General features: G+C 38.1%; 2 protein-coding genes, 1 long non-coding RNA gene and 1 pseudogene across 5 annotated transcripts in view; 2 read left to right on the top strand and 2 right to left on the bottom strand.

Moving 5' to 3' along the window:
* Window positions 1-18,184, bottom strand: part of LOC146463517 (uncharacterized) — a 71,984-nt gene that overhangs the window by 32,371 nt on the left and 21,429 nt on the right. The gene's annotated exons all lie outside the window — the stretch shown is intronic.
* On the top strand, window positions 915-4,272 carry LOC146463523 (uncharacterized). Its single transcript, XM_085084387.1, has 3 exons — window positions 915-1,078; window positions 2,592-3,597; window positions 4,156-4,272. Exons 2-3 carry the CDS (start codon window positions 2,596-2,598, stop codon window positions 4,270-4,272), a joined length of 1,119 nt encoding a protein of 372 aa, XP_084940513.1. The 5' UTR covers window positions 915-1,078; window positions 2,592-2,595.
* LOC146463522 (uncharacterized) lies at window positions 4,339-7,179 on the top strand. 2 transcript variants are annotated; one of them, XR_014856885.1, is made up of 3 exons: window positions 4,339-4,446; window positions 4,925-5,101; window positions 5,534-7,179. It is a non-coding gene; the product is annotated as an uncharacterized LOC146463522 (long non-coding RNA). The 2 variants fall into 2 exon arrangements; XR_014856884.1 differs by lacking the exon at window positions 4,339-4,446 and having other exon boundaries at window positions 4,709-5,101.
* Window positions 7,599-18,184, bottom strand: part of LOC146463516 (cyclin-dependent kinase 7-like) — a 47,683-nt pseudogene continuing 37,097 nt past the window's right edge. Inside the window, exons 3-6 of the transcript XR_014856900.1 lie at window positions 11,215-11,305; window positions 10,304-10,422; window positions 9,745-9,829; window positions 7,599-7,721 (exon numbers count right to left, since the gene is read on the bottom strand). The product of XR_014856900.1 is annotated as a cyclin-dependent kinase 7-like (transcript). The remainder of the gene's footprint in view (window positions 7,722-9,744; window positions 9,830-10,303; window positions 10,423-11,214; window positions 11,306-18,184) is intronic.

The raw sequence follows: 18,184 nt of genomic DNA, 5'->3' as shown, positions 1-18,184 counted from the left end.
AAAAATCGAGAAAATATGTCGGTGCAAAATCTCACCGTCACAATAGCATAATGAATATGACAGTCCATCATGCCCAGCGCGTTTCGTACCCAGTGCCTACCGCTGTAAATGTTCAGCGGTAGCAGCCTACCGCTGTAAATGTTCCTAAGCGCGAGTAATCGAGAAAAGAGGTTGTATATCGGATAGGATTGTATATCGGATGGGATTGATATAAAAAGATATTAATAATGTTTTGAAAAAACACACATATACACACACACACGCGCGCGCGCGCGCGCGTTTCGGGTATATAACCCTTTCTCAGTGTGGAGAAAACCGCTTTTCGTACTTAGAACCTACCTCTGTGCACATGCATGTTATAAAGCGCGAGAAATCGAGAAAAGAGGTTGTGTACCGGATGTGATTTTTATAAAAATAAATATCAAAAGGTGTCAAAAATGGTTTTAAAAAACATAGACGTTTCTTCAGTGTGGTCATGTCATGCATCTCCGAGGAACTTTTCTTTCACCGTTCATTATAAAAACGTCACAATAGCATCTTGACGTCCCGCGCGCGTTTCGTACCGTTCCTCGTGGTTTCCCTGCGAAAAGTACAAAACGAAAAGTACAAGACAAGGTAAGATCCTTTTCTTTCTGAAATATTCGCCGCATCCTTGGTAGGATGCCCTATAAACACCTGGGACTGGTAGCATAAAACGTTTCTAACGGCTGTTGACAATTGTTCCCAGACAATAACCTAATGTTTTGCAACTATACTTACAGGTTCCTTTAATCTTAACATGATTATTGCAACCCAGTAGGGTGACTAAGGGCCTAAGTCGACGCACTATAATCTTCGATTACTACTAGTTTTTAAATAATTAAATTATTACAGTTCGAATCGTTTTCTACTACTTATAGCGCGCGCAGTGCAAATTGAATAATTACGTTTGTCTTTTATGACGCAAATCATCGCTATAACAATTGAAACTTTCGTCGTTTCGCGGGAAGTTTTACTACGCCGTGAGGGTTGAAAAAATGTTTTGTTCTACAAGTGAAGATTTGATATTTTTGTAAAGAAAAGCTAGCTGTAATACAAGGTAAGATACGTATTGAACTTTTTCTAAAATGAACAGTAGCAGTTGCGAGGAATTGCACACTTTTTTTCACCCTCCGTAAAGGCCCCGTCACAATAATTATAAGTTAATCTTAGGGATCAAGCGGTTCATGCCAGAGAATATGTGTTTTCTGTCTAGTCAAAAGGCCTAAATCACCTCAGAAACTGATTTGCACTCAAGGGATAAGAATGGCGTTTGATACTTTGCTACTAATTATCGTGGGTGACCAATAAATTCGGCGCGAACTGTAATTTCCCGTGTGAAATTACACAATTGCTATGACAAAGTTTTAAATCTCACGATTGTGAACTTAATTTGTCCGTAATGATATTAAACGGTAACCAAACGGTATATTCATGAAATAAGGAAATAATTTCATTTGCGTTATTTATTTATTAGATTACTTGACAAAACGCGCATGAAATTGGTTACCCATAGTAACACATAAGTTTGATTCCTTTTGTTATAATTAACGAAAAGATGAAAAATTTCAAGAGAGGAAAGGAAAAAGCTGCGTTACCGTCTAGATATGTCTCTTTTAAAAACTCGGAAACGATCCTAAAGAAAATACATGCATCCAATAATATCTCTGCAAGTTGCACTGATTCATATCACACATTACAAGGCCATTCAATTTGTCTTACGAAAACATGACTGAAGTTGCGACAAGACAAGTAATAACAACTCTGTCCTTTAAACGTATTGTCAAACGTTTAATTAACAAATAAGAAAGGAAAAGTTTTCTCGTGAAACTTGAAAAATGTTGCAGAAAGGCAAAAATGGTTCAAATGGAGTGTTTTCATTCACGTGACTACTGGCTATATTGGTTTAATGAAACAAAAGAAAGTATTTGCATAAAAATAGAGTTCAATTCCCAGAGGTTTAGTTTGGGACACCAACATGGCCGCCATTTCTTTGTTTTGGGACACCAACATGGCCGCCGTGACGTCATGTGAAAACACTCTATAAAGGCTGGTTTCCATATGATCGCAGATCGCAATAAGGTCTGCGATCGTGATCGCAGACGATCGCAGAAGATAGAACCATGTGCTATCTAAAGGCTGGTTTCCATATGATCGCGGATCGCAGATCGCAGATCGCAATAAGGTCTGCGATCGTCTACGATCATATGGAAACTACTTCTGCGATCGTCTGCGATCACGATCGCTGGATCGCAGACGATCGCAGAAGTAGTTTCCATATGATCGCAGACGATCGCAGACCTTATTGCGATCTGCGATCTGCGATCATATGGAAACCAGCCTTAAGAATTTATTCGCGGTGCATGGCAGCTAATGTTACACGTTATTTAACCGTCCGTGCAACTTGAAATGTCAACAAGTATCGTTACCAACCTCTATCATAAAATTGCCTTAACGTCGTACTATAAGTTTAAGTTTCTTATGCCACAAGGGTGCAGTAAAGAAATGATTTTGTAAGTAATTATCCTTAATTTTTTACAAGAGAGACATTACAAACCGGGATTTTCTCCTAGGATCATGGCTTCTGGCGAATTACTTTCATATAATCATGAGGAGCTCATCAGAGTTATAGAGCATCAACATGGCGAAATTCAAAGCCTTCTTAATGAACGACGTTGGCTGCATGAAGACAGCAACATGCAGATGAACCAAGCACAAGAATGTTATGACAAACTTCTGGAGTGGCAGGCGTATGGAAACGGCCTTACAAAGGAACTAGAAAATTTGAAAAAACGAGACGAACAATTGAAGGAGGCACTGACAAAAGCCGTGGACAAACTAAACACAGAAAGAGAAAACTTTACCAATCTTGAAAACCTATATTCTTCTTTAAAGGAGAAAAACAAACAGTTAAAAGAAACTCTCGAGTCGGCATTCATCCTCGGGAGAGGCATGTATGAAGAATATTGTGCTTTGTACAATAACTACACGTTTCTTCTCAATTATGCGTACTGGATTCAGGGCAGTTGGAGTGAGCCACTTGCAATTTGTCAAGGTCAAGAGGAAGGAAACCCTACGCCAGCCACCCCTGTAGAAGAATCCTTTCCCGCAACCGTGACCCTTCCTCCCGAACGCTGGTCAGCCATCTCCCCCAACATGCCAACCACCCAATCCCGCCAGGGTCCGCTTTTCACCCGGATCAATTGCCCTTGGAATGCGTTTGTTGGAGCTAACGCCAATGACAAGGTTCCATACATGTCAGCAATTCAAGTTCCACGTGTGCTAGCTATTGAAGCTCCATGCTCGTCGGCGGATAACACTCCATGCGTGGCTGATAGTCAGACCCCATGCTTGACAGAAATTAAAGCACTATGCCTGCCAGAGATTGAAGCTACATGCCTTTCAAAGGATAAAAGTCTATGCGTTTCCGAGGTGAAAGCTCCTTGTGAATCAGGGAACCAAGCTTTACTCGTGCAAGATAACGAAGCTCTATGCGTGATTGAAAACATTGACACTGAGTCTGCAGGAAGTGCCCATCTGCCCATTAATGAATCGCTGACCGGAAAATCAACAAGCAAGGTATGATACGAGCATAATAATATTTCTTTCCGACCATCGCCGTCTTTTTTTATGTGTTAACATGTATAGTTGTCAAGTGGCACATATGGGGGACCCCGGCCCCCATCTTATTATCAAAGAAAATCACTCACAGACGGCTCGTAGCTCTTTTGGATCTCGTTAAAAATTTTTCCCTTCGTTCACGGGGACTCCACTTCACAAAAACCTTGGGTTACGCTACTCATCACATTTATGGCAATCAAATTAAATGTTAATTTTTTCCTAAAATAGTCTTTAGTAGCAATGGTACAATATTTTGAAGATGAGCGACCTATTAACGACACAACTTCGACTTAAATATTAATAATTTTGAGTAAAAAGGGGCTGTGCTTTATATGGTGGCGTGAATTCCAGTTAAGCCTCGTCGAAATTGTGCTCAAAGGCTCCTATCTGTTCCTTCCACGAGGATGGATTAGATTCAATTTTCTGCTTCTCTAATATTATGACGTTCTCTCTGTTAATGTTGTATATTGTTAGGATCCTATGTCAGTTAGCTTTTTCTAATTTTTTTTTTTTCAGCCAAGAAGTCGTTTCCAAAGATTGAAAAGATGGATGAAGAAACATTTCTTGTGTTGCTGCAGCAGCGCGGATAAAGACAACGGATCCGCTACTGTTCCCCCCTTCCCCCAACACTAAAAATAATAATAATAATAATAATAATAATAATAATAATAGTAAAACATAAAAAAGACAAACATATATTAAAAAAAAAAAAGAAAAGACAAATAGAATTCTTATCGCAACGGGTCTGACGATGAACCGAAGCAAGCCAATTTCAGAATGGTGCGCAGATTGCTGTCTTATGAAAAGGTAAAGTACTATTGTTTTATTTTCAGTTTCAACGCCTGTCATAGCAGGTCTTTCGGACAATTTTCGGAGATTCAACGATCTCAAAATAAATATTCAAAACGTGTTTAGTTGGCTACGGTCAATCTGTATCCAATAAGTGCAATTGTAATAATTGCTTTACTTAGTTTTGTTTCGTTTAGCATTTTTATCTATTATTATTATTATTATTATTATTATTATTATTATTATTATTATTATTATTATTATTATTATTATTATTATTATTATTATTATGGGTGTTTGAACACTTTCATGAGATTTGCGCAATACAAATTGCATTATTATTATTTGTTATTATTGATATATCGTCCAAGATAATAACTTACTTATGCTTGGAGGAGGGGGGAGTGGGGTTCTGTCTTAATTCTTTTATTGTCCTGAATCCATGCTCCAGAAATGACGTACTCTCATTCCAACTCAACGATTTTATTATGAACAGTGCTCTACTGCTTGAGGTTCAAAACACAAGTAAAGATGGAGACTGAGGGAACTCACAGAGCAGGTGCTGCCTGGGCTTGTGTGGGAGCTGAGAGAGCTACAAACCACAAGTATCCTGAAAGGAGACTATGATATGAAGATAAAAGGACAGGATTACTGCACATCCAAAGAGAATCAGGTTAGTTTTACACACAATTTTAGAAGACTGTAGAGTGCCTGAGGATTTGAAACAAGGGACTACGATGAAACAGAAAGCTAGAGGGACCTTAAACTCGGGATTTCCCCATATTGTTTTTCAATTTTCTCTGTTGGTGACGTACTTAAAACAAACGTTTAGCTTTCGAACTGTGTCAAATGACAGCTAACAGAAGCTGCTCTTCCGTTGGTGCTATAAATGCATTGTTTTCTATAATTGAAAAATTGACTGAATTATCTTACAGTTTTCCATTCAGTCCAAATTGGAAACAACTTAACAAATATTATGCACGTGTAACTGTCTTCTTTGCCAGCACTCATGTTTTTAAATACGTGAAAGAATAAAAAATGTCGAGCTGTGAACACATGTACCTCGTGTGTACCTATTTTTACCCTTCATTCTATTCGTCCCCAGGTCCTTCTCTTAGATAACTTAAAGATGATGGGCAAGGAACTGTTTACGTATTCCTTCAGGGATCCTTCTCGTCTAAAGGGAGCTATCGTTGAATAGATTGTCTGTGCAAGTTGACGCACAGAAAATTCCGTTGAAATGAAGAACGCATGTGCAATGCAGGTGAACTCCTCAACCGAGACACTGGTCGAGGGACGGCATCCTCTACTGCTCCCGTTAGGAATACAATGCAGATAACGATTTAAGGAAAATTCTACCGCGTGCGGGGAAACCGACGCGTCACCTTCTATGGCAGTGACGACAAATAAGCGAAGTCCATAGCTCGCTACCGCGTGCGGGGGAACCGACGAAGTTTCACTTTCAACATGAACAAACAATGGCGATGAATTGATTAGAAAGATGTATCCCAGAAACTAACTGGATTTATACTTTAAAGTGGGTTGTCCAGCTGAGAGTCTGAATAACTAAAGCTTTAGAGCACGGTATTGGATAAATCAATTTTACGCGGCTGTTTCCAATGCCGACTGTCTTCGATGGATTTTTCGTAAAGGAATGAAGAGTGCTCATATAGAACTATGCTTTTGAACGCTTAAAAAAGACGAGCATCTCTTTTCTTGAAAATTGTTACAGAAAATAGATTCCAGTGTATTGTGTAGGGTTTATTTCTTGGGTGCAACATTGCAAATGAATGCAAATTGACGCATGCGCACAACATTTGTGCTCGTAGCGCACCAATGTTACCAAAGGAAGCCCATGTTCTTATTGAGAAAAGATTTCACAGTTGAACTGATACCTTTACAAAGAAGAAGCAACTTATAAAACTTTCGTATCTTTAAATTTGATATCACTTTAACTCCACTAATTTTTTCGTTAATTCTTAATATGTTCAACGAGAAGCAGAAATATCTAGGACCCTCTTTCAGACAAATGCCCGTAAAAATTTCCGAAGGAGGGCTTACCCTGCTGTTAGAAGCCAATCTCTAAAGCAAGCCTTGTTGCACTCAGGTTTAAAATTCATTTTCCGTCAAGTTCTGCGACTACTTTTATAATTTGCAATAAACAATTTTTCAGGATCTTAAATTGGGGTATCCCTTAATCTCGATCGTAATATACAAAGCTAATGGAAGTTATAGCTCTTCCATAGAACGATCCCTCTGAAAGCGTCTTAAAATCAACCACGACAATTTTAAACTGTATAACTTAATCGCTGTGGCGGATGCGCAGATGATGTCGCTGATAGAAGACACGGACGAATAATTAGTTAACAATCGTAGCATTTCAATCTCGGGGAATGTAATTCAATTCGCAGAAAACCGGGAAAAATCAGTCCATCAACGCCATAACCAGCTTAGTTCCCAGGCCGTTCAGGCGGGGTCTTTATATCAGGCCTTGGTTCTATATTCGCGCGCTGACGTCATTAAACCCACTTTAGCGTCCACTACTTGATACGAAACTCGACTGTGAACTTCGGTTCCTCGGGTATCTCCCGTAAGGGAACAAATAGTGTGACTCATGTTAAACCTTTCAAAAAGCTTTAAATTTTAAGCGTTGACGCATTGTAGACGTGACAGACTTGAAAGCGCATTTAGTAGTCATGTTCCTAGTGACCTGGCCTTTGAATAAAAGCGAGGCTAGTGTTGCCTTTTTGAGTGCGGTGTGATTGGTCAATTTTGCGGGCCGAATTTCACTGTACGGCCCGCTAAACTTCAACTATTTTCCTTTCCTACGAACCCGATTAACCTCAGAGATATAAATAGAGAATAAATCTCTTACTAACCTCGTTTTCTTGGTCTGTACTGTAAGTTACGAATCCTCGTTTTTTCCTTTTTTTTTTTTCTTTTTCCTCGCTTTTACGATATCCACAAATCAATGGGATAAAACTCGGTCCGTAACTTACAGTACGGACCTTCAGCTCAGTTAGTATAAGAGGTATATAAAGAAGCTAAAAGAGCTGTTCTAATGCTAAGACGTTCCTTTTCATAACAGAAAATGAAAATCACGCATTCGATTCTTTCAATTATAAATAATTATTGAATGTTATAACACTGAGTCCCATCGCAGTAAAACGTTAAAACCTCTTTCTCTTTGCAGCCGGCATCTGTTGTGCTGAGAGCTTTCTTTCAAGTTCGGCAACCTTGCCCTTCAGTGTGGTGATTTCCTTTTGTGCCTCGGCCTTGGCAAATTGGAGTTTCTGAACATGAGACAAACCGAAAATATGTTTTAAAATATTGCTACGGACCTTGACTGGAGTAACGAGTTGACAATAGAGTACGATGTTTTGCAATCACGATTCGGCTCGTTTTAGGAAAACCGGCCCTTTAACATTTGTTATGGCTAAAAGCAACGTACGATAAAGAAAGAAAGCAACAGCCTAAATATATGTATCTCCCGAATGTTCCTATGCCTCATTGGCAAAATCAGGGGCCAATTTAACAAATCGTTTACACTTGTGACCTAACCAACAATCTGGGCCAAACACGCGCATGCATGCCCTCCCTTAAGGTACCAAAAATAAATAAGCGCCCCTGGTGGTAAATCAAATTACGGTGTCGTGCATACGTGCGGTGCTATCACCAGTATACACAGACTGCTGATTACTTTTTATACCCACTTCAAATGGTGGTGTTCTCTTAATTTTTTCCTCAAGGAAAAAGGACACAAATCTTCCAACATCTCACAAACTGAGTGGATTCTAACTTATTATTGCTTATTCATTAAAATTACACCAGCGATTTGTCGGTTTTTGGAACAAATAACGTCCATAACATGTCCTTCACTACTTTTGTTAGACCTAGTTCATCAAATCTTTGCCTCTACAAAAATTCCAACCTATTCAGGCTAAACACAAAAACTAACACAGTACTTGGAACTTAGGAAAAAACAAATAAGCCGGCCGTTTCGGGGAACATGCCATAGTTATATTGTAACCTTGTAATCAACAAGAGGCGGATCTGTATGTTTCACCCCAACAAAATTTGGACCCCCGCTCCGTTCCTGCGGTCAATTTAATAAAACGTTTACACTTGTAGTTTGCAAGTTGGAGCTTTTGTCTGACATACGCACACAAAAAGAAACTCAATGAAAACTGCGCAGATTTGTCAGCTAGTAATTCCTAAGCCGAGATATGGGCTAATATATCAAGGTCAAGATAAAAGTTAAGAGCCTCATTTGTAAAATACACTTTGGCAACTCAAAATGCACATAATTACATTTTTCGGCCAAATGTTATAAATATCCTTATTTAGCTTACCTTTCTAAACATGTCACCCTGTGTCTTGGCGCAGTTTTTTTAAAGCTTTAGTAATTTTGCGCCGCACTGAAAATTGAACAAACGAAAGCCGATGAGCTCCACAATTATTGCAATTACTTTACCAAGGAGCTTCTAGCTCACCAGGTATTGTTTTGATTGTCAAAAACGCGAAAATTTTGAATTCAGAGTATCGCTCGTTCTCTAAAACATAGGAAGTTTAAGAAGCTACCTGACGGCTACGGCAACGAGAACGTCACAAAACAATAAAACAACGTGCGTTATAAATTTTCATACTTTCTTCGCCGTCCTCGGCCAAACAACGACGTGAAATGACCAAATTTAAGGTTTTGTGTAGAACGTGAGCACACGACGGTAACTTTTTATTCTCTGTGTCATCTTGAACGCCGTTCCCTCCTCTTCTGTTACTGGATAGTTCGGCCACATTGTACAAGTGTAACGAATTGGAATAATCACAAAGTCGTACAAGTATAAACGCGAACTTAAATTTTCAAGCAATGTTTTCGTTGCCATTGCCGTCGTCTCTACTTACTAAAATTTCTGTAGACTGGCCACAACAACAAACAACTGAACAATTAAGCAAGAGGATTAAAGCATAATTCTTCAATCACTAAAAATGCAAGTGTAAGTATGTTGGAATGAGCTGTGGGCAGAGTAGATTGGGTTTTTGAGCAGCTATTTCTATATTTTGAAGTAATCACTCACCGGCCATGATTCCTCAGATGGCGTACCAAGAGTTTCAAATATTTTGCTTAGTTAATCTAAATCAGAGCTGCCAGGTAAGAATGGAATGGAACCTTACTAAAAATGAGACAAATGAGACAACAATGTAGATATCTTAAGTTAGCTAACACTGAAGGCAGTGAATTGTCAAGGATACAGAAAAGTCACATACTGATCAAGATAGAAGTACATGTAAAGTATTAATGTGATGAATATTACGTACCCGAAGGATACATCCAACAGCCCACATATCAACACCTGTACCATATATCCAAGCTCTAAATAACAGTTCTGGAGGGCAATACCACCTATACATTAACAAACAGAAAGTTTTTAAGAATGAGTCCTAACATCTGGATTGCAAGCAAATGGTAACTTTGCAGCATTAAAACTTTACTAACAATTAATTTGGGGTTACACTCAGCAAAAAGGGCAATTGACCTGAACTTCAACATGAAGAATTCATACTATCATAGTTGATAAAAGGCAATGACAAACCTCTTTGTTATACATTGTACATTTTTGTTAGCATTTTGGCCTTGAGCCACAATAGATTTTGAAGTGTGTTGGAGCAACTGACCAATAGGGCCCTTTCTGTTAAGATATTCAAAGGTGATGTGAACGTTAAAACAAAAAATTGTGTACAGTCGTGGCCCTTCCGACATTTGTAGTACCATTGTTGTCATAGCAAGGTTTCATAACCAGTCCCTCAATTAACTATGATGCTAACAACTCTTCACTAATTCAAGTTTTCACATACACCACAAAAAGAACCTTCTCACCTTGTCACCACTTGATGTGTATAAACCTTAGTTGGACTTCCAAAAGATCTGGCAAGTCCACAATCTCCAATCTTCAGCACACCTTTATCATCAATCAGCAAGTTGTTTGGTTTTAAATCCTAGCAGCATGAATAACAACTGAAATATTTATCAGAAAACCAACAGACAATGACATAAACAAAAACAAAAAAGTAGTGCAGAAACTACAGATTGTCACCTGTTGTGTTCACAGTCCCGGGCTCCGCCCTGAGATTCAACTTGATATCCTTACCCTTAAAGGGCCCTAGTCAGCCACACCTTTGTTTTTGTTTATATGCGAGAGTTTGGCTATTATATTTAATTGGAAGCATGTCGAAATGAACAAAATCACTGTGAAACTACTAAAGATAATGAAATATACTTTCAGGAACACAACTTACAGTAAAGCAATAAGATTTCGCTTCACCATGAAAAATCAATAATTTCGATGGCATCGAAAATGGCGGAGGCTGACTAGGGTCCTTTAAACATTCCAACTTTTACTGACAGAAATGCTATCTGTTTCATAATTACTATATATACATAAAACAAAACTGTACCCCTTTTTTGTACCTGAAATATAAGCCAAGTTCTCAAATGGTTCCAGAAGCAAGGCTAATCTTTGCATTACAATCTCTGCCCTTTCTAATTTACTTGATTTAATTGCCGCTAGCCTTCGAATTCCAGTTGACATTCTATTTTTGGCACCCTTAAGTAATAAAAATTTTAAATTTTGGACTGGTATGCCAATAGGCCCCCTTTTCGGGCAGAGCCTTTCCATATACCCAACTATATGGAGTACTGCTCTTCCCTCCTCGGCATTGCAAGAATATTATTGATGTGCACATGCAGTCATGGATTTACTAGAAGTTTGGAACAAGGGTTTAGCTTACCCTGTGAAGAATCCAGACCTTGTAATGTCATGATGACATAGCTTTTTATGTTTGCAGGACTTAATACAAGACTTGTATCTTTTATCATAACCTGAGACAGAAACACTCAGCAGTTATTGATAGGACATCACACCCAATGAAATGTACCATGTATTAAAATATATTGCAAATTCAAGTCACCTAAACTAAAGTTACCTCAAGATCTAAACACAAGACAAACGTTGGATCTGTGACCAAACAAATCAAGAAGCTAAGAAGAAAAGAAACAGTAATGCTTAAAATTGCTTCATTAGTTTAGTACCCACAGGATTGTTAGTAACAGTTAATGCACAAACTATCACTGAAAGTAGTTATGTACTTTCACCTATCTTGTGAAAATATTAACCAGTTTAGTTTTTATTTTTCTGTCTCAGAGTCATAACCATAATCTGGATACACAGCAATAAAAATCAATAGTTCTGGTTTTAAACTTTCAAACCAAAACAGATTTAGACCATAAATTATAAATATATGCAAGTTTCGGGCACCTAATAGGGAAGAGGATGAATTCATGAGTGAAGAGTGTAGGACACAAGCACTAAGTGCAAGTGAAGGAAAACAGGGGAGGGGAGGGTAGGATGCCCACTTTTCCAATCTTGCATTTGCATCCTCCCCTCCCCCACTTTTGACACCTACTACAAAGGCTACTACCAGTATTTAGTTACTGTTTCTTTAATTCACACAATAAATAAAAAAAAAGATATTATACTCACGACAATATGCCTACCTTTTAATGACTCAGCTAAAATGGTTATGCAACCATCAATGTGAATTGTTTTCCATCATTTTTTTTTTTGTTTATAGAATGTATTTTACACTTCTGACAATGTCCATGGTGGGTCCCACCTCTCAATAACCTTTCTATTACCTACCCCAATTATGTTAAGATGTCTGAGTTCCTGTAGAAGCTTGATTTCACGAAACGCAGTTCTGTTAATTCCTACAAATAAGACCACCATATAAGCCTGGTTACCGACTATTTTCTCGTTTAAACGCTGGACCCCGATTTAATGCCGGCTTCGTATAAACGACGGGTCAAAACTGCCGATTTTTTAAATAAAGGCCGGGTGCGATTTACCGGGGCATGGCGTTTGATCGGGGTCCCAGCGTTTATTAGGAGTCGAGGTCATAAGGACTGGTTAACAAGTAAATAATAACCTGTTGAATGGCACTGTTACGACATACTAAGTATGGTATGCTGTTTTGGTATTTTAATAAACGTTTTAAGGGAAAATACTGGCTTAACATAACTGGGATAGTTGCTGCACAGCGAAATAAAATATAGCAATGTATCCGTGTTTGTGTTGTATTATTGACGAACTTTCTTTCTTGTGTAGTAGTGCTCACTGTCGTTCGAATCACAAGGATCCCTCCAAACTGCCCCTAGGTTTCCGAGGATCGGTAATAATAAATCAACCTGGAAAAATGACTGAAAATCACATTTCATTAATAAACGCCAGACCCCGATTAAACGCCAGCCTCGAAAAAACACCGGGTCATTACGTATACTGCTCAATTTTAAGTGCATGCCGGAGAAAATACAGTAACTGCAAAAAAGTAGCAGTGGGTTCAAACATCATACTGTATCCCTGTCCTTTGAATATCAAATAGTCATTTTTGTCATGTCTCACAAAGGATCGTTGATGACCGCAACAAAACCCCAAAGTATTCTCTACACAGATAATTTACAAGTTTTTGTTCACAGACCAATGGACACATGACAAACAGCAATCATGAAAAAAGTTTCAGTTCAAAAATACATAAATGATTAATTTAGATGTCTTACAATCTAACATATGTTATAGTGATGACTGGTAAAAATAATAATAAACTAACTGTTAACCGATAAGCACAATCCAGAGAAACATCTATTTATATTGTTTTTGTATTTTAATTGTTATTGTTATTATTATTATTATTGTTGTTGTTGTTATTGTTATTGTTATTGTTATTATTATTATTATTGTTGTTGTTGTTGTTGTTGTTGTTGTTGTTATTATTATTATTATTATTATTACTGACCATCTTTCGCTTTACTCCTTTTGCCCAAGTTTGATCTGTAAATTAAAGAAACATTACAATAAAATTTACATAGCTTAGGACATACAGAATCCAGGCAAATCACCAGCTTCCATCAACAATAAGCCAGTGTACAAGTATACTGCATCCAAGCCAGCTGGTAGAATATTTCTACCAGCGCTGGCTTGGATGTAGTATATGTAAAACAATTTGTTTTATAGACCCCCGGGGGTATAGATAATCAAACTCATTGAAATTCTGCAGCTGATCAGCAAGATGAGATATCACATGACCAAACAAAAGCCCTTTCATATAATTTAAACAAAAACAAAAAAAAGACATGCCAAATAGTGAAAAAAATTGATTAGCTGCCAGCTATAGATGGAAGTACTTCCATGCATGTTGTATAATAATTTTACCTTCTTCACTGCTACAATTGAATGAGTTTCCTGATCTTCGGCTTTATACATCGTCGCAAACTGCCCAAAAATTATCTCTTTTAGAATATAAAACTATTGGATCAATCAATGAACCTCAGATATTATTGCATTTACCTGTCCTTCGCCCAAGAAGTCAATCGCCTTGCAACGTTTTGAACTTCCCTCCATTTTGTTTTCATGATATGGGCTGTGGTGGGCCTGAGTACTAGCAGATCACTTTAGAGCCCAGTGCCCAGGACGAGCCAAACTCGTCTCCAGAGCCCGCGCGTAATTGTTAGGTTCGCTATGTTTCTGTCATTTCTTATAGGTCGCTTTGTTCGTAACTATTTACTTCATGCTTATCTTTCCATAGGAATTTGAAATTTAACTGATTTACCTCTTTTATGATATCTTCAGGAATGGGCAACATAGTGTGTATAAACAAATTTTGGTAGAAGCAAGAGCCAGTACGCACAAGTAGAGAGAAGAAGTAGCAAATCACTTTAGGGCTTTTCGTCGTGGAGCAACTCCCAGCTAATTAACTCACCCTACGTTTATTGTTCTTTATGTGAATACGTTTCTTCATTTAGCAGATTTTGGTCTAGTCTCCCACATGAGCAGCTTTGAGCTGGAAAAAAATTCCACCCAGGGGTCCTCTTAATATTGTACGCGATGGGTCATCGTATGCCTGGAAATGTAACATGAAACAGCCACAGTTTATTGCAGTCACGCAGTTTCATCTTGCGCTTTCGAGACAAACTCGTGGCTTGCGACGCGCAGTGTTTTCCGGAGTGGTATTGTATGATATATTTTCCACGGTCAACTGCCGATTTTGCCATTGGTTTGCCTTCGTTTTCGTAACATTTCCCAGCCCAGACTGTCACAAAGGAATGGAATTTTTTGTATTTATCGATAATTTCGGCGGGCAGCAATTTAATTTATTGAATAACAGCAGACCACTTCCTCTGCTCGAGGATTGATCTTTATACATGCATATTCGACTTGGTAAGTTGTATCTACCATAAAGCCGAGGAAAATAGTTCTTGGGTCATTCGTTTTTATTTTCTTCACCTGGGAATGCGATGCTCAGATAAATCGACGCCAGCTTCGATAAAATAATGTACTTGTGAATTGTCGCAACTTTCTCTGTCTTTGAATTTGGCTAACAAATTTCCTCTCAGCATTTAACGCAAGTATCATAGGATTGAAATCTCGAAAAGCAACGTATGCGTTTAGGAATTATAACGATATTTTGGAAGGATGTACCTCTTCAGACCATTGCCGAGAGTCGAAGTCTTGTTGAATCTTTGTTATTATGGCGGGAAACTGATCGAGGTTGGGAAACTCGCGCGTATTTGTCATGGATTCACGATCATATAAAAGGGAGGCAAGGCATTGGTGAGTAGTGAAATTTGTAAATAGGCTATATCAATTTTAAGATTCTGTTTTTTGAACTTATTGTATTGCATAGCTTGGCTCTTAGTCATTTATTTACTGCACTGTTTTTATCTACCGCGCGCCACATTAATTCAACCATCACCGCGCGATATTAATCCTGTTCTGCTTTACTTGGGTAGTCAGTTTTTACTGAACTGTTGTTATCTGTCGAGCAGACTGCTTTACTTGGGTAGTCAGTTCTTCCCAGAACTGTTGTTATCTGTCGAGCAAACTGCTTTACTTGGGTAGTCAGTTCTTTATTAAGCTGTTGTTATCTGTCGAGCAGAACATTAACCGGCTAACCTCGCGCTATGAACACTAACTTAGGTTCTACTTTAGCTTATCGAGCAGAATGCTCTGCTTCCACTAATTAATACCAATTCTGCTCTACTTGGGTAGTTAGCTTTCTTTTCATGATCAGTGAGCTGTTGTTATCTGTCGGGCAGGATATTGATCTAGCTTACTGTAATATTCTGCTTTGTAATATTTTGCTTCTGCGTTGCGCATAGCTGCTCTGTCGAATACAAATGTAATATACAGTAACACTGCTTTGTAGTCCCAATTCTTTTTAACTCTTTATGAGGGGAATACCAACCTCGCACTCCAGTTTATCAACTATTCCTTTTTTCTTCCACTTTAGGGACGTCCGAGTGCAACGCGCGGAGGCGATCACTTTCTTTGTATCATCAATGTACAATTGTATCACTTTTCTTTCTTTTTTCTTTTGTGGAAAAAAGACTCCGAATTTTGTTTAATGTAATTAGAACGTTCACAAAAACAGTGTCTAGCGCGGCTTGTGCTACAATAAATATTGCTACATTTTGTGCAGTAAATAAATGTCCCAAACTCTGTTCCGCGATTCTACTGCTTTTGGCAGGAATTGTTTGCGTTTGTTGTTTGATTCGATGTTCTTTTAAAATGCAAAATCGCCCAGTTGCCTATTTTTAGTGGTTCATATTATATTAACTCTGTGCCCTGGAGTTACTATTCAAGCAAAATAATCATGTCTTACAAAAAGCGTAAGAACCGTCGTTACTTGTTACCGTTCGCGTGGATAAAACGAAAGCATTCCTCGCGCGTTCGATCTGCACAAACCACGATGTCTGGGATTTTGTTTCTCTCTGTGTGACTGCTGGAACTCCGCACGTGTGAAAAAAGATCATTCCGACCATGAATTATAACACGCAAAGGTGCAAAACTGTTTCTCTTGTTGCAGTTAATGATAAGCCATTAGTGATTTCAACTGACCGTAAGCTCATTAGCACACATTTTTTTCTTCACCTAAGCTCATCATGATATGTGAAAAATTAACGACACCACCCACTAACGACTAAGTTTGGGCAATGTGAGGAACATCCGTAAGGCTTGTATTGGCTCTGAGCCTCCAGCATCAGGCCATTTCATACCAAAACGTTAGATGAGAGGGTGTTTGTTGATGGCAACTCCCCTTCCGAGAAAAGTAGTCTGCAAAGCCCAAAAGTGTGAATTACGACTGTCTGTGTACCGTATTTTGCTATAGACTGTTACAGCTGGTGTCGAGTTTTGAACTAAAATGTACCCATCCTCGAAGATGTGGGCATAATAAACGAGGACATATAAAGAGGTTTATAATTAACTATAATGTACAATTCTGATCAAGTATATTAACACTAGCAAGGATTCCGAAGGCTTCCTCTCATCACAGGTTTCACTGTAGTCTAAATTCACTAAAATTTTGTTTCACAATCCTCCAATCATCACCCGAATTCACAAAATGACACTCTCGCAAAATTTCGTGCTACTGGCCGGTTATTGTACTGTTAGGTTTTGCTTTAACTTGCTCATCTTTTTCTTCTTCACTGTGGAATATATAGCCACTGACAAACACGTTTGTTAACTGAACTTGTTTATTTTGAATATTTCATGATGTTACAATACTTTACATTGTCAAAGGCAAAGGCTGGCGAACGGTCTTTTTTCAAACTAAAAACTGACAAGCGGCGTCTTTTGCAAGGCTAAGAAAGTCTTGAGCTAGCATGAAATTATGAATTTTTTTCTCCACCACCCTTTGCTTTGGTCTGTGGTTTTCACAGCATAAGAGGCCTAAAGTCAAGTTACTAAAGCCAGATTAACGAAGAATCAAAACTGCTCTATAGCAACACATTTTCATCGAATTTTCAACTCAGGCCTCGATTAGTGCAAGTATTAAACAACAGTACAAAAGCAACCATACCTTTGAAAATAAGACAAATACAAGTACACTTACATAACTTTCACCGATCGAGTTAAACTTACAATTATTGCTCAACTACTGCGTATGTACATTAACTGTTGGAGCAGCAGGATTTTGCCGATTTGGGGCGCAATCTGATTGCTTTACGGTAACGTCATTTCCTATTTGGATTGCCCAAATGTTTCCTTTAGATAATCGGAATTTTATCCTGTGTTTGACTATTTTACAAAATTATTAAATAGAAAAAAAGCCCTTGAAGTTATTTACGCAACTTAGAAAGTTGCGAAAAGAAGGTCTAAAAAAAATTTAGACATGAAAGAGATTCGAACCCATAAACTCTGCGATACCGGTGTAGGGAACTACAAACTGAGCTATCAGGCCAACTGGGAGCTGATCACATATTATTGTGAGTTTGTAATATACCCGTGGAGGATGAATAAATGAATATGAAAACCCTCACAGAGAGCCGCTAAGTTGAGTAAGTAACTGCAAGGGTCTTGCTCCTATTCAATCTTTCACCCGCAGTTGAAATTTATGTTTCATGTATTCATATTTATGTATACCTGGATTTATGAAAAAATAGCTCCAGAAATATTGGCATATGTTAGTTTTACTTATGAGATTTTAATCTTTTTTTTTTTTTTTTTTTGCATTTTTCTTTTGATTCATAGTCATTAAGTAGAAAGCATACAAAGGTCATTAGCAGACATTTACATGGTTTGTTTTTCAAACCCAAATTTCGGGCAATTTTTGTACAAATATTTTTCCGTTAATTACATCCATTTTGAAATCACTGGTGATCCTTGGAATCTGATTGGTCCAAAATGGTGCAATTTATTCCCAA

Source organism: Pavona decussata, unplaced genomic scaffold (genome assembly GCF_977016875.1).
Source record: "Pavona decussata unplaced genomic scaffold, jaPavDecu1.1 SCAFFOLD_175, whole genome shotgun sequence".
NCBI lineage: Eukaryota > Metazoa > Cnidaria > Anthozoa > Scleractinia > Agariciidae > Pavona > Pavona decussata.
This window is presented reverse-complemented; position numbering and strand designations above follow the sequence as displayed.

Bases quoted from the DNA above. Each gene is read 5' to 3' on its own strand.
- LOC146463523 (XM_085084387.1), top strand. From the start codon at position 2,596: ATGGCTTCTGGCGAATTACTTTCATATAATCATGAGGAGCTCATCAGA. The intron at 3,598-4,155 runs GTATGATACGAG...TTTTTTTTTCAG, and splicing joins CCGGAAAATCAACAAGCAAG to CCAAGAAGTCGTTTCCAAAG.